General features: G+C 41.1%; 1 protein-coding gene across 1 annotated transcript in view; it reads left to right on the top strand.

The window, feature by feature from the left end:
* Positions 1-17,316, top strand: part of LOC119488289 (glypican-1-like) — a 42,736-nt gene that overhangs the window by 18,192 nt on the left and 7,228 nt on the right. The window contains exons 2-4 of the mRNA XM_037769811.1: positions 12,424-12,582; positions 14,749-14,966; positions 15,969-16,142. Of these exons, the coding sequence (XP_037625739.1) occupies positions 12,424-12,582; positions 14,749-14,966; positions 15,969-16,142 (551 nt within the window). The remainder of the gene's footprint in view (positions 1-12,423; positions 12,583-14,748; positions 14,967-15,968; positions 16,143-17,316) is intronic.

The following is a 17,316-nucleotide window of genomic DNA, read 5'->3' as shown; positions in this document are numbered from 1 at the left end:
TTTTTTTGCGATGATCGAGAATCATGTTCAATGACGTATCAATCAATTACGCTGTCATTTGTGAGAAACTGTGAATATATCAGCAAAAAAAAAAGCTAGTGTGACTTTAAATCACAAAATCACAGAGAAAAGATGTAAGCTCGAGATTTATTAGACACTTAGAAGTAGATTACAGCTTTATAATTTACTCCATTTCCCCTTTTTTTCTCTCTCTGCTTCTTCTTCAGTCTCCACCGAGGATCTTTCACTCCTCTCTCCCACCTCTCGCTCTTCTTTCATTTCCATTTTAGTGCCTTCTTATGCCTCCATCTCTCTCCTCTTTCATCATTACAGCTCCGTGGCTCCCCCCCCCCCCCCCCTCGCTTTTCGGTGGATAGTAAAAAGGCAAAAGTGTACTTTGGGAGGAAGGCCATGTGGAACGTTAAATCACATACAGGTGCCCTTAAGAGAGTGTGAGACACACACACACATATGTGCACACAGACGCACCATCAGCCCCTCATTTAGGTAGCAGTAATTTGCCGCAGTAAGTGACAGGGTTATTGTAAGACGCTCATTAAGAAAGGGAAGCAGCGAGTAAACGTCTGACTGAAGGGAATAAATTCAAACCAGTGCGCCACTTTTACTGCTCAGCAATAAGCCGCTTTGATGTGGTGTGTGATGGCAGAGCTGGGGCAGACTCAGGGCGTGTGAGTGTGTGTGTGTGTGTGTTGGTCAGAGCAGTAGTTACATCTTCTAACACTGATTTTACATTTCATACATGATGTGATCACAGTATAACGTGCTATGTATCATGTATAGTACTGTATGTATGTGTCTGTTCTTACAGCTTCAAGGGTCAGAGGTCAGATCCGTTACTACAAGACAGACTGTTACCGTGGCAACACAGTGCGAGGTCACTTCCTATGACAAACTTTCATCTCAGCAGGAGAGAAAAAAGAAAAGGAGGGATGGGTGGAAAACGTTAGAGGAAATAAAATGTGACATGGATCGAAAACGAAAGCTGAGAGAAATTGCAAAGGTGTCTTGTCTTGTGTTGACGAGTCTGTCTGTCAGCCTGTCTAGTTGAATGACATTGAACATGGATGACGTCAATGATAATTTTGACCGACAATGTATTTCAGACTCATTCCATCATGATATTAATAATATAAATATACATATATGTCTATTGGTTGATCCATCACGTTGGTCCAGATAGAAATATCTAAAAAAATATTAATCATGTTATGAATTATAATAACTTTTTATCATCAGTTACCATGGCTGCGTATACATAGTATTCGTAAATCTCATACTATGCGCTACATACTCAATATGTACTATCGTTGAACATACTTTTGTGTGAATAAACAGTAGTATGTATCTTCTCGGATGCACTGATCATGATCTGCAATTTATGCTGTCACTTCCTGAGAGCCTCCTTGCCGGTTGGAGACCCGTAACCATGGTAACTCCTACCAATCTCATGTGACCAAACAATGATTAGTGAGAATCATTAAGTCTGAACTAATTTAAAAAATATATTACGCCTACAGCAAAGTGAAATGTTATACTTGCACTCAAATCGATGCGTTATTGACATTACAGGGCTGTCTGTCAACATCTACGACATTGCATTGTGGGATATTTATGCCACCGTAGTGTCCAGCGTTGCATACTGTAACCCAGATAATTCTGGGTTATTACAACTTTGGTCCTATTTTGTGTTGTTTTGGCCATCATTTCTATCAGTTATGACAACATTGTACTTACAAAATGAGATATGAGGACACAGAAACAGTGCTACATCGTAGTCCAAAAGGGCAAGAAACGTGTTTTAAACAAGCCTAACCCTTTAGCCAGATTATCTAAACCACTTTATTTGAAGGTGAAACTAAATGTGAGCACCTGCAATAATCCATCATTATACGGATTAAACCATGGGAAGTCATTCTGTAAACTGAGTTAGATGTTTACAACAGGTAATTAGGTTAATAATTTCACCGATCACATTTGTTTTCTCTTTCAAATCAGTTTGGCTAATGTGGAGATTTGTTTAAAAGTAGTCTGAACATCTGACTGGTTGTATTTCTGGCTGACTTACAACTGACAGAGATGCTCCACCCTACAGGAGAGCTGTTTAACAAACTCTAATTTTATTCTTTGTCAGCAGCTGAAACAGGTTGAGCAACGGTCTAACATCTGGAAACTAGTCATTTGAGAGACTTCAGTTATGCTTTACAGTGTGCTGATTCAGCTCCAGCGTATACTGTCCGTCCTCTGAGAAAGATTAGTCTGCAGCGTTGGTGCAGGTTAGATGTGTGAGGTAGCGTTTTTGTGGCTGAGAGTGTAATTGGATTTACACGTCTCATTTAACCTGCTGGATGCCTCAACAATCCCACATATTGGAAACAACGCTTGAGTTTCTCAAGTAAAACTACATTGATCTTGTATTTATCAGGGTACAGAAATGGTCTTTAATTACTTACGATTAAAGAAAGTGCAACCGAAAAACAACTTTAAACCATGTTCAGCAAAGTTCAGCCATTTACACGCTTAATTATGATTAAACTTACAATTCCAAAGTGTGTGTTTTATTTAAAATCTTTATCTTAATTCAAAACATCGGGGGATAAGTTAGGATGTTTATTTATTTTAGCAGCAATGTTCTACAGTTTCTGAAAGACCAAAAACTCACACGACTCTATGTATACATTTCTCCTTTTTGCGTAACCTACAGTTACAGTAACATTAAATGTCCTCCCTTTGTATGTGTGGGTGTGATATTTGTGTGCGTGTGTGTGTGTGTTTGTGTGTGTGTGTGTCAATGGACAAAAGCTTATACATATAATTTTAATAACTGGTGTGCGTGACAGTGACCTGATCTTCTTAATTGTGTGTCTGGTGACCCTGATCCACCTAATCAAGGCCACAAAGGGAGGTGTGTGTGTGTTCTCATAAGCTCCCTTTCAGTGACGGGAATGGGCCCTTTTGCATTTAGTAGTATCAATCCTACCCTGTATAGATTATGTTGTATATATAGTGGTTTATGATTAAATTAGGAGATACACTGACTGAACTCAACCACTGTCAGATGTTGAGGATTCAAATCAAAAACTGCAAAGTCATTAAATGTATTTAAAAAGGAGCAACACGGTGTCCTGATGTAAGGAGGAAAAAATGCTATAGTAAAGTGAAGTGTGACGTGTATTATTGTAACCTGCGATATACCTACACTATATGTTTCTTTATGTTGATGTATTGTTTTAATCTTTTTCACTTAAAGTAGGATTATTTGATTCCCCTGATTTTAAAGAAACAGTTCGATATTTTGGTTAATGCGGTTATTCGCTTTCTTTCCGAGAGTGAGATAAGGAGATCGATACCACTCTCATATCTGGGGGTGGTTTCGATCTTCTCATCTAACTTTGGTGAAGAAAGCAAATAAAAAATGTCCAAATCATTCCTATTAAAGGTTCTCTGTACGATATTAAGAGCATTAATTAACTATTTGCTATGTAAAGATATAGAGGAGTAATGTCTACCTGAACAGAGAATGAAGTCACTCTCCCTCCGTCGCCTCTCTGCACTGCTCTCATACGGCGGTTAGAGCTGATAACGTTATGGGCTCTCAGTAGAATCCAGTTTGATCAGGACTTTAATTTAAATAGGGCGATTCATCACAGTTAAACTAAGATCAGGTCAATTTATTGCACTCTAAAACAATCCACTGGAGCTCAGCTACAGTAGGTCCAGCAGCTCAAATTATCTCACATTCTCTGGGGAAAATGTGTTGCAACCGAACTCCAGTCAATGATGAATGCTGGACCGAAATCAGTATAAACAACTTGCCATGTTATTTTAGCGAAGATAAAAAAACTACTTGTCAATCAAAAAAAACAAATCTTCCCATGAACATTAAAAATGCAATTTGCCATAGGGGAAATACCAATGATTAACCAAACCGATCACTGCCTTGTGCCACACAAACAAGGCAGCAGCATGGCACCATGACAATAAACAAAATAATAATGAATGTGTCAACGTAGTTACAGAGGCAGCTGCCGTCAAGTGTTTAATAAATTGCTGTATCTTTGATTAAATCTGGGTGTTGCCAAAACTAGAAAATTTGACATATTTGAGAGTTTGGATTGATGGGAGTTTAATTTGAGTTTCAGTTAGTTTCTGCTTTAGTTCATGGTGTCTGAGCATCGTCCAAGATAAACAGATGTTTTGTTTGCAACATGAGGCAGATAGCTCGTCACCTCTGAAGTGTCTGTGATGCCACACTTTCTGTTACTGAGTGGTTTTGATGCAGCTCTCTGCAGCCTGCGGTGCGGTGCTGTGCGGCGCGGTGCGGTGCGATGCAGGGTAGGGTACCTGTTCACCTGCTTGGCACATGTACTGATTGTTGGCTCACTTGTTGAGACAGGCTCAGGTATGCTGGAGCTGCCACAAGGAATGCAGTGGAATAAAAGGGAGACAGAGCAGGAGGGCGTGACACCGAGAAGAAAGTGAGAGCCAGATGCTTTTGATGGGAAAAGGAAATGAATGGCTGAGCAGTGTTGTCTTGATGTGGTCTCCATGGCGACCTGTGTAAGCTGTTAAACGTCTGCAGGCAAAACCAAAAACAAGTTTCGAATTAAATGGATCCACTAATGATTAAGTGTAAAAATGCCCTGCAGCAGAACAAGGTTCTGCAGTTTCTCTAACGCAGCACTTAACACCAGGAGGGCTGTGGGAAACTGTGATCTCTACTTGGCACAATATCTAGCGTTTAATGAATTTATACCCATAAATATTACATCAGACGTTTCCACATAATCAATAGTAAAGAATTTACCTCATCAGGATTCATGCCAGCCTAACGAGGTGAAGAAACTATACCTCAAATATTAAGCAGGGTAATCTGAGTTTAAATAGATTCTGACTCAGAGTTTATAGAAAGCAGATTGAGGCCATAAGGTTGTCGGTTTGAGTCCCTGAACTGCTGATAAAAAGGAAGAGGAGAATGTGAATGAGCCACAAATAGACGGCTGTGATTGAACTGAGGAGCACTCAGGGTTGATTGTGATGATGATTATAATAAACTGAAGCATACTTTTACTGGATAGGAGGCCAAGCAGTTCTTTCCTGGATACATAAATGTTTAAAATATAAGTGGACAATGATTGTACAAGAGGCTTTAAAGCTGGATTACTTTTTCTATTTTATCTTCAACACATTTTTACTGCCAGGAGCGTCAAATTCATATCAATCAGAGGTGAGACGCTGTCTCTTCTGTAGCTCTGAAGCACTCTCAAGTTTCATCATTGTTTACAGAGCTACAGGAAATTCTGCTGATCAGGTCCCCTCTAGGAAGCAATAAAAGGTAAGGTCAAAATCTTCACACCAGGGAGTTGGGGAACGCTAACACTGTCATCCACAGTGACGACACCAGCGCCTTTTTAAAAAGTTCAGAGATTTTCAATTAGAAGCACTCGGAGCGGCTGTCCTCATTGGGAACAATATGCCCTTTTCACAGTAGCTATTTTGACATGTCATTGCATGGAAACACAGGTGTAATTAATAACATTAATTATGGCCCTGTTGCATTTAGGTGGGCGAGGGTCCAGGTAGTGTGCATGCTGGCTGACTGGAATACCTGTGTAACACTGAATAGAATGGTACCATAATTAACTTTATCACCTGTGTTTAACCTGCTATGACGTGTCAAAATGACTGTGAAAAGAGCCTATTGAAAAAAGATGCTGCAGCACAGAAAAAAAACTCTTTCTGGACACTCAGCCTCACACTATCACTCACCCAGAGGGAGTTTATCTTATCACTGCAGGGCAGAAACTAACGCTCCTTATAACAGAGTGTGTTTCTGTGCTCCTGTAATTCTACTGTATCTTTGAGACGGCCACTTTCTGTTTTAGACCTCGAGAGGGAGACCAGTTGTTTTTCTGAACCCCGCTTCATTAAAAGCCTCTTTGAAGGTTAAAACTTGTTTAAGTAATGCTTTCCCCCCTCAGTTTGAAAGAGGGCACCAAGGGCAATGTTCAGGCTTGTTTACAGTGTGTCTCTCAGGCGAAAAGAGAAGGCAGCTCTACCTGACCTATACTACAAAACGTGCTCAGGCATTCGTAATGAGATGGGTGAGGTCAGTCGGTGGGATGAGATCCAGAGATGCTCCACAAAGACACAGGTTCACACAATGAAATGCATTGCAATCGTAGTCCCTGCATGCTAAAAACACAAAACAAAGCAAAACAAAAACAGTAGTGCATCCCTGCAGTGCATTAGGAGAAATTTAAAGAGCAGCAACAAAAACACTGGTGAATTCTCCGGGCAGATAATAGTAGATAATATCTTTACATTAACAATTCATCATCAGGGAAACATTGTCCATCAACTTTGATTATGTTTAAGCATCGAGCTCTTACTGTCTCCCATCTCTCCCCCTCTTGCAGTGCTCTTAGTATCTTGTTTTTCTCATCTGAATGAGGCCTTGGGCATTACAGGAATGTGTTACAGTATGTCAATGAGGGTCCCCACAAGTGTAGTACAAGCCTGTGTGTGTGTGTGTGTGTGTGTGCCCTCAGGATGTGAACTCAAATAAATATATACTGAAGCTTGAGGGGAAAAAAAACTAATGTGAGCAACCAAATCACCTATAGAAACCAAATCTCCTCTCCTCTCCTCTCCTCTCCTCTCCTCTCCTCTCCTCTCGTCTCCTCTCCTCTCCCCTCCCCTCGTCTCCTCTCCTCTCCTCTCCTCTCCTCTCATCTCCTCGTCTCGTCTCCTCTCCTCTCCTCTCCTCTCCTCTCCTCTCCTCTCCTCTCCTCTCCTCTCCTCTCCCCTCCCCTCGTCTCCTCTCCCCTCCTCTCCTCTCCTCTCCTCTCCTCTCCTCTCCTCTCCTCTCCTCTCCTCTCCTCTGCTCTCCTCTCGTCTCGTCTCCTCTCCTCTCCTCTCCCCTTCTCTCCTCTCCTCTCCTCTCCTCTCCTCTCCTCTCCTCTCCTCTCCTCTCCTCTCATCTCCTCTCATCTCCTCGTCTCCTCTCCTCTCCTCTCCTCTCCTCTCCTCTCCTCTCCTCTCCTCTCCTCTCCTCTCCCCTCCCCTCGTCTCCTCTCCTCTCCTCTCCTCTCCTCTCCTCTCCTCTCCTCTCGTCTCGTCTCGTCTCCTCTCCTCTCCTCTCCTCTCCTCTCCTCTCCTCTCCCCTTCTCTCCTCTCCTCTCCTCTCCTCTCCTCTACCTCTTCTTGTTCATACTCCTTTTCCCAGCAGCACTTACAGTTTTTCTTTATTGTTTACACACATTTTCTGAAAGCATGCCTCATACTCTCAGAACTCTACACACAAATCAAAAAACACACACACAATGGGCAAAACCCCTCAATTCTCCTGCAAAATGAAACTTTACATTCAAAACAATGTTATTTCTTCTCAAAATGGTATTTTGTTTTCAAATGACACACACAAACCATCATATGAATAGACATTTATAAGAACCAGTTGAACACTGATGTGCTCAATGTAAAACACTATGATGAATGGAAAACACTTCTTCTCCATTCATCATGATGACTTAGGCCTTTTTTTTGTTCAGTGTTACACTTACTACAGACAGTGCATACATAAGTGTGTAATATTTTAGAATATTGTTTTTATACTCAGAACACACAAATACACGGTAACAAATATATTTTATTTTCCCCACAAAAACAATGTACACAGTATACATCCCAACCAACACAAAGTTGCACATACAGTGGTCTACATACAAAACAACAGAGGAATTTACTGTATACAGTTACAGTAAAAAAAACTATGCTGCATCCTCTCTTCTGTTTCGGTCTGGCCACAGCACCTCATCCACATCACAAGCAATGTTTGCCCTGGCCAAGCAGCGGGGGAAATATCGCTTAGCATGTTGAATCCAGCCATGAAAAGCATCAACTGATTGCTAATTGTTACACTGTGTGACAGGTGTTTGCCCATGTGATGAGTCAGTGTGCATAGTAGGGCAATTGACTTTAGAATTTTGAATGACAGTGTGTTCCTTGTGAAAACGAGATTTTCTTCATGAAAATTGTGCCAAATGCAGAGAATTGTGTGTAGTGTTTTGAAAAAAGTGTGTTTTAGAACTGCAATTTGAGTGTAAAGCAGGAATTGTGCTTGTAGTTTAGCAGAATTGGTTCAGGGGGTTGGTGCATGAGTTACATGTTGTGGTCATTGTGTGTCAAGTACCAGTATTTGTGTGTAAACAATTGAGAAAAACTGTAAAAGCTCTGTTTTGTCTTCAAGGCTTTGCTTAAAAGGAGATTCCACCATTTTGATAATCTCTCAGTATGAGCAGATGGTTGCCCAAAGGCTTTCCATTTCCCATCACAAAGCCCTTTAGCAAGGCTCCTATTCCCAGATACTTTGTGAGATAACCTGCCCTATGTTCACGTGTGCATGTATTAGCACGTTGGCAAGCTTGCGTTTTGAACATGTGTTAGTGTGTCACTGCTGTGCTCAGTTCTGTCTTTCCCAAGTAAATTAAGTTTTTATAGCAGGATGCCAGCTGCTTCCATTACCCAGCAACCCAGGAATGCAGTAAAGCATATGTGTCTGTGGTAAACGCCCTGCATGCGTCGTCTAGGTTGGTAAGCAAACCAACAACTAAACGCTAACATTAGCTGCCGCACATGAGCGCACAGAGACGGTGTCTGCTGTCTCTGACCCACATGTGTAACACTGATGGTGTGTTTTTCAATCCCAGCAGAGGAATCTGTCCTCTTTCTGCCCGACTGTGTGAAGACGTTTTCAGAGAGGTGACCCGATCAAAGAAAATGACATTGATTGATACCTCAGATCTCAGCGGTGTCACACATCTCCTGTCCTCTCCTCTCTTGACATACCTGTGGAAAGCTTGAAGCCTCTAGGTAGGCGTTTTCTACGGTGGCAGTGGTTGACTGACATTTTAGGACGGGGTTGCAACAAGAATCACCGATACTGGATTGCCAACCAGGCCCCAGAGCCTTAGGGCCCCATAAGACTATGATCCTATAGTTTTGGGATTTTAGTTTCTAGTTAAAGGAACAGTGTGTTCAAAAGGTGACGTTTCATTAAGTGTTAGAACGTGTTGCTTTTAAGTTTCACTTTCGCTTTTACAACATAGTAGGTATAGTAGGCCCCTATTGACCCACACCTATGGTGCTTATAGCGACTGATAATGCCTATCTAATGGCCTGAACACATAAAAGATAAAAATTGCAATTCTTATTTGAATCAATATTTTCCTTCACCCATACAAATTATAGTAATGGCACTAATTTTGTTTGTCGGCACCAACATTTCACACCCCATGGAGACCACTAATGTAGGCGGGTTGTCACTGCAGAAAAACTAATACAAGTCTTTTTGCTAAAATCCAATTTTGAAATGCCGATATCATTGAACTTGTATTGTAGGGTAGTTCAATAGCATGCAGGAGTGGAGTGTCTCATCTCAGACTGACTGACCTGCACTTCACACTTATATATTATATATATATTATGATATTAGATGAGTGTCATGGTCGATATGTGGAGTGTGTGTGTGCGTGTGTATATGTGTGTGTATGTGTGTGGGAGAGAGCTTTCAACTCCAGCTGCAGACCTGTATGCCTCTTCCACTTGTCCTCTTCCTGTATTTGTGAAAAAGCAAAAAAGACATCTTAAAATATCCCAAAAAGGGATGTGGGAAAAGTAAATATGTACATAAACGGCTATTTCCTGTACTATGGAAGCCAGTATCTCTGTCTCTCTCTCACACACACACACACACACACACACACACAGCCAGTGCCAATGAAAGATTCATGGAGGAGTGATGATTAAGGCGTCTCCTCTTCTGCTCCACTTACCCTGGTAGACAAATTCTGCCCCCCAACCCACACATACACCCACACACACCCACACCCACACACGCACACACACACACACGCACACGCACACACACACACACACACACACACACACACACACACACACACCTGCACACACCCAGGACCTGTTAAGAAGAAGGAGAGCAGTGATGCACACAGCTGTGGGGTACTTACTCACCCTTAACCTTTCCAGGCGTGGGCATACACACACACACACACACACACACACGCACACACACACACACACACACACACACACGCACACACACACACACACACACACACACACACACGTCTAGTCTGTCAAGAGACTGATGCTGCAGACTGCTTTCTAGGCAGTCTGGCAGACTCAGTGTGTGTGTGTGTGTGTGTGCGCAGAGGTACATTTGAATGTGTGTGTGAAAAAGATCTTTATTTTTACTCTCCCCCCGTGGGAGTATTCCCATAAGAATAGAAAAAAATGTTGAAGACAAGCAGTTTTCTAGCCTCCTATTCTACAATTTCTACACAATTAGGGCACAGGTTCAGGCTGGGCGTGTCCATTTAGTTATTGGCTAGAGGACAAAAAGAGTCAGTTAAATACAATCTTACTATTCTCACTTACTTAGCAATCATCGTTGCAGTTTCTTTGTTGTACTTAAGGCCAAACAAACATTTTGTCGTGTAAGCTGACACAAAACCACAAATGAAAAGGTTACTTTACCTGACTATATAGATTGTATGCTACACTATACTCCATTGTGCTTTTTACTCCACTACATTTATCTCACGGTTATAGTTATTAGTGACATTTCAGATTAAAATTTTACATTTAAAACATTTGTTTTCAAAATGTAATGCATTGTTATTGAAAAACTACCCAACAGTATAAAAAACTTAAAATAAGCTCCATGGGAAAGCTTCTTACATGCTTGCATCACTAATAATATTCCAATATTATATGAATAATACATATGTATTCATTTATTTTATTACACTTCTGTGTTGAATACTCGATTCTGATTGGTAAAACATCTCAGTACTTCTTCCATCACTGGAGAGGGGGCAGAAAATGAGGGATAACTTGCAACAAAGGTCTCCGGCTGAATTCAAACTAGTGACACCTGCATTGCAGAATCAAAATTAAGTTTATTAATAAGATTAATAGGAATACAATGATTTTGAACTGGTCTCAGTGTACTCATACACTATCCCAAAACGAATGTACAGACACACAAACTACAGAGCACACAGTACACTGAAAGTGAGAACAGAAAAGTACAGTATACTGTATTTACTGTACAGAGTGCTTTTCTGGTTGGTAACTATATATATATATATATATATATATATATAAAAGGAATCCAATAAATGATTCATGCAGTGGTGTGAGAGGCACTAAAATCCTTTAAAAGTAGCAGAACCACATCTGAAAAACACTCCAGTCCTGCATTCAAATTGTAATTAAGTAAAAGTAAATAAATATTAGCAGAACAATATACACAAGTATCCATACTTAATGAATACTTGCTCCTTTCAAATTATTGATGGATTAACACAAAAGCAGTATGTTGTTGTATGTCTGATTACTTTGTTGATTAGTACTGATTACATCTTGTAATGTGTCATACTGTTATTGCCATACGGAAACCGTATAACTCCAATATTGGGGAATTTTATGCTTTCAGATCATGTTGTAGAATTGCACAGCCCTTTACAGCAGCCGGTTCCCAACCTGACAGTCGAGACAAACGACAGTGGAGATGATTTTAGGCCTCTAAAATGTATTCAAACAAAATAACTGGTCACAACTGGTAGACTTTAAACTCCTCACAAGGCCGTGTAAGTAGACATTGCCTTGTTTTAAGGGGTCAAGAGACAAGTCACAAGGCTAAAACAGAACTGTTTTCATACTGTAGTTCCTAACAGGCTAAATTTGAGAGATTTTTATCTGAATATTTACAAAAATGTTGGGAGAATTCAAAGAGAAAGTCTCCCATGGAAATAAGCGTACAGTAAAGCTGTTATACTACAGCTGATGGGAATGTCATTAAAGTAGTTTAGTCATGAACCAAAGTATTGGACACCTTAAAAATGATGTTGATGAGACGTTAGATTAAAGAAATGTGTCGCAATTCATCCTGTCTGACAAAAATTTAATGGCAATCGATTCAATAAATGTTGAGACATTTCTCTCGAAACCACAAATGTCAACCTCATGGTGGCGCTGGACGAAAAGTCAGGTGGATCAATAAGTAGGTTTCATCCTCTGGGAACCGTGAATGTCTGGACCTCCATCCGATAGTTTTTGTGATATTTCAGTCTGGACTAAAGAGGTGGAGCGACCACCGTTGCCATAGATACATAGAGCCACTAGTATTGATAATAACAACCATACACCTGCATTTACAATTACTGTGTCTTTCATTTCCATCTATTGAAGCCTGGTCTATTGATTTGGTGGTAACGGTACTTGTTGAAGAGCTGAAGACATATGCAGTGATTAAAATATGTAATTTGCTTAAATAAAACAATTAATTTAATTAACTCTGACTCTGTGTCTTGCCAGGTGAACATCTGAGGATGTGTCCTCAGGGTCCAACTTGTTGTACCAGCACCATGGAGGAGAACCTGGGCGGTCTGAGCGCCCGAGAGACCGAGGGACTGATCAGAGAGGCCGGCAGGTCGCTGCAGTCTGCCTTCAACGCTCTCCACAGGAGCTTCGACAGTAAGTAGGGTGTGTGTTTGTGTGTTTTGCAGGACAGATGCTCATTATGGGCTGAGCTCAATACCAAAGCTTCAGCAGTGGGCCCAGAGGAGTATGACATTAGTGCGTTATGCATTCGTGAATTTGTGTTTGGTTACGAGCTCTGACTGTGTTCAATACTGCAGCTTCAATAGGCAACGGTGCGAGGGAGGATGTGTTTGTGTCCTGTGCGTCAAGGGGACCCCTGACCGGGTGTTATAATGAGAGCGGAGTCAGCCAGACACAATGAAACGTGATAAGCTGATCCCCTGATCTCGAAGGGGCACACACACACACACACACACACTCACACACACACACACACACACACACACACACACACACACACACACACACACACACAGAGGGGTGTCCCCCGGGGCTGTGGCTGGTTCAGCTAATGAGCAGTTGACCCACTGAGGAGCCGAGGGCTGCAGATCACCGCACATCAGAGAAAGTGAGGGATGGAGGGAGGAAGAAAAGACGGAAAGACTGAGAGGTGCCATCGCTAACAATAGGGAGACAGACGAATGCAGCAAGTGAGAAATGTGTCATTAGTAGAGTAGAAAACAGTGAATCAAAATAAAGAATGAATAAAGAAGAAGAGAAAAAGAGCAGGAGGAAGACTAGTCGGTGGGAGGAGGAGGACAGAATTATTAGTCTCAAGGCAGCAGGCCACCTCAGTAGCAGTAATGTGGCCGCCCATCTGGTTGTGGTTAGAGCAGGCTGGCACCGGTCCAACGTCTTTGAAGCATGAGGGAAAAGCCCAGACCAATATACTGTAGAGACAGCGAGCTGACTCCCTTATTCTTTCTGTTTGACCTCTCTATCGCTTTGTATCCATCTGGCTGCAAAGACAATTTCAAGGAATCCTTTAAACATGCTAAATAAATGGGCAGAAATTTAACTACAGTACATTCAAAGCCATTGTCCATTGATATCTAATTCCTTATTCATTCTTTATTCTTCACAAGTATTTCAATTGCTATTTATTGGATATTTGTTTCTATAAAATATAATAAAATGACACTTAAAGGTCCACAAATATTTTTTTAATTTTAATTTCCATTGTACATACATCACTGAACATACCCCCACATTGAACATATGGCAGTGCATAAAATTGAAATAAAATAATTAGATTTACAATGAAAATAAAACTAAGTAGATGAATAAAATGATAAATGAATGAAATTAATTTAGAATGCAGTCACAAAACATAAAACAGAGTACAGCACACATTTGCACTAATATTTTTAAATAAAAATGGATCAGATGTCTATGTTTAATGTGAAAGGGGCTCATAGTGTCAACTCCACACAGAATTATCTCCCAGCTCTGCAGTTCCTCTCAGCTCCACAGAGAGTTTTAGTTTTGGTTTTACGGACCAGAAGGTTGTTTTGAGTCTCTCCGTTCTCATTAGTGACATTTACAGAGTCAACAGGCATCTCTGTTAAAACCCCATAACGCCTTGTTTCCACATAACTCTGTGTACGTATGCGAGTCAACAGGAAGTTAATTAATTCTGATGGGAACCTCCATGATGTCCGATGTATTTGCGAAACTCCTCCATCTGTTTTTTGTTTTCTCTTCAGTCCGTAATTTGTCTTGAGTACGTTGACATTTTTTTTACTTTTGTGGCAGATAACAGACCGTATGCACTGTGGAATTAGAGAATTAATAACTGATTGATTAATGTAAAACAGCTCTATTTATGATTTTTTTTCTCCAAGTGAAAAGTACGATGGCATATTTAGCCAGTTTTGTGAAATATTTAGTTAAAAGATGTATGAACCACTCTGCATGCACTCTATATGTTACACAGCTAGCGTTCTACCAATGTCAGCTAAATATACTATTGCCCAGCACCAAAAAGCACAATAAACAAAGGCAGCAACTACCTGGTGATCATTGTGGAGCATTTAGCAGCTCAGGAGATGGTGAAGACCAAAACAGAGCTGAAAGAGAGTGAATACTGGACTTACATTAGTCACGACTCCAATTAGATATTAATATTTCTCTGTGTACTCAGCTCATCTATTGTTGTTGTTTACTTCCTCCATCCTCCTCCTCTTATTTCTCTGCTTGTCAACTCCTCTCCTTCTATCTTTCCTTATTGTCTTTTTTTTGTCTTCTCTCCTCCTCTAGCCTATTTCACTGAGCTGCACGGTCGCTCTGAGCGCTCCCTCCAGGAGGTGCTGTCTCCGCTCGGTCCCCTGTACTCCCAGAACACTCGTCTCTACGCCGATCTCTACAACGACCTAAAACAGTACTACCGGGGCTCCGCTCTCAACATGGACGAGACCCTGTCTGAGTTCTGGTCCCGCCTCCTGGAGCGCACCTTTAAAATCTCCGCTCCCACAGATGTGAGTGAACAAGTTCAACTTTTTGACACATTTTGAATGAGAGACTGGTATACAGAATGATGAAAAGATAATGATTGAAATGGCAGTCTCAGTTGTGTTTTGGATGTTTAATGATACCTTATTAACAATCATATGAATTATACTAAAAGATGTTTGAATGGAAATAATTGAAATTTGTCACGATTGAAGGATTTTGTGAACTAGTTCTCCTGATACATTCAGCTGCTGGCTAGACTGCCACTCCTCAGTTCCTGCTTCTGTTCTGGCTCATAAAGAGAATAAACATTTGCAAATCGTCTATGCATCACCTGCACTATTTTCATCTGTCATTATCCTTAAAGCTTCAGTAGGCAACAAGTTTTTGGCATCATTGGGCAACAATTTCAATTTCAAACCTTTTCAGCATATTGTAATTCAAGTGTTCTGAGAGATAACTAGACTTCTGCACCTCATCATGGCTCTGTTTTCAGGCTTTAGAATATCTAGCCCGTGATGGGAGACCTTGACCAATCACAGGTCATTTCAGAGAGAGAGCGTTCCTATTGGCTGTGCTCCGGCTGGTGGGCGGTACTTGGTATTTCCTCAGCACATCTCAATATGGCTGCAGGGTCACAAACTTTCTCATTTTACAGCTAAACAGTACACTACAAGATGTTTCTGAAAACCTTTTAAGGTGAGAAATAGGCATTACAGTAACAGAATATTGATTCATATTTGATCAGCACTGCCTAGTTTGACCGTTTGATCAGGGTTTGCGAGTGATTCACATTGATCTGTGTTCTACTCGTATAGATGCATTTTTTAAATCTGTTGACATGACGATGAAATACTTTTTAAGGTTCACGAGGCTGATCATGTAATCACAATGTCCTGGAGTCTGGCCAGGGACCTTTGTTAAATGTCATCCCCCATCTCGCTCTCTATACTGCATGCAGGTCGAAAAATACTAGTAATAATATACATCTCCTACATTTTTTCTCCCTGTCACCTCCTGTCTGGCAGGTCAGCCTGTCAGAGGACTACCTTGAATGTGTTGCTAAGCAACAGGAGACGCTGCGGCCATTTGGAGACGTCCCCCGGGACATGAGGGCGAAACTGATCCGGGCTTTTGTCACAGCCAGGTCGTTTGTCCAGGGGCTGATAGTCAGCGGAGAGGTGGTCAGGAAGGTCTCACAGGTGAGTGTGTGTGTGTGTGTACATGAGACGTAAGGAGAGACACAGTGAGTCTGACAGAGAGAGACAGACGGGATGAGTTGTTGGTGTGAGAGAAACTGAGAGTTCAGGAGTCAGTGTTTGTGTCTTAGTCGTGAGAGGAAATCGTGAGCGTGTGAGAGAGACACTGAGGCCTGCTGGGCTGAGTCCAAAGAAAGCAGATATGATGGATGCGTGGTTGTCACACCCAAACTGTCAGAGAAAACGTCTCCACCCTTAAAAATGAAAAACACAAAGATCATCAAAAAATGAAGCATCAGACTCTGCCAACAGAAAACAAAGCTCTCATCTGGAGAGGTGACAACAGTGTTGTCAAATTACGGGTGTGATGATGTTTTTACAGCTCTCGGTGCAGGTTTTTTTTGCCATCGCTCAGAGACGCTGAGACGCTGCGTGTCAGATGTGTTTTCTTCTATGTGTATTGTTGTGAAAATACCATTGTTAATGTTTGACACAGCTTATATGGGCACAAGAGCATTTGTACACCCTTCTGTCTCCATTCATGCCCGATAAGTAAGTATGCTAGATTTACTGTGTAAGGTCCATCTCAATTCTGCAATTTAAGGGACCACAGTTTCATGTTTAACTCCCATATTTAGCATTTTACATACACAGTTAATCATTTTGCAAAAGGTTCTGCTGTCTTTTAGACATTTTAATGTATTTTTATCTTATAGTTCCAGGCCTCAATTAGTTTCTATTCATTTCCAATCGATGTAATAATCAGATCACATTCTTGAAAGTAACTTGAGTTGAGTAATCTATCACAGTGAACATCATGCCTGCATTAATTTTTGTCAAAGCTACATTATGGTTATGAGTGCAGGCTTTTTACGTCAGCACTTAAACCACATTACCACATGACGATAATGTAGCATTGACACAAATTAATGCAGACTTGATGTTGACAGTGATGGATTATATTCAACTCCAGTCTGTGGTCTGATTTTCATACCGCACAAAAATAAAATGCATGAAGGCCAGTCGGAAAATGCATCCAAATATCTAAAACTGTGTAGCATGTGATTAAAAATAGTCAGCAAAAATGCTGTTTAAATCTTGCAAACATACTGGTGTGATCCCTTAACTCCCTGCCCTCATTTTGGAGTTGTCCCTCCATCACATCTGTGCAGGATGG

The sequence above is a fragment of the Sebastes umbrosus genome, chromosome 5 (assembly GCF_015220745.1).
Source record: "Sebastes umbrosus isolate fSebUmb1 chromosome 5, fSebUmb1.pri, whole genome shotgun sequence".
Taxonomy (NCBI): domain Eukaryota; kingdom Metazoa; phylum Chordata; class Actinopteri; order Perciformes; family Sebastidae; genus Sebastes; species Sebastes umbrosus.
The sequence above is the reverse complement of the archived record's forward strand: the minus strand, read 5'-3'. Positions and strand labels throughout refer to the sequence as shown.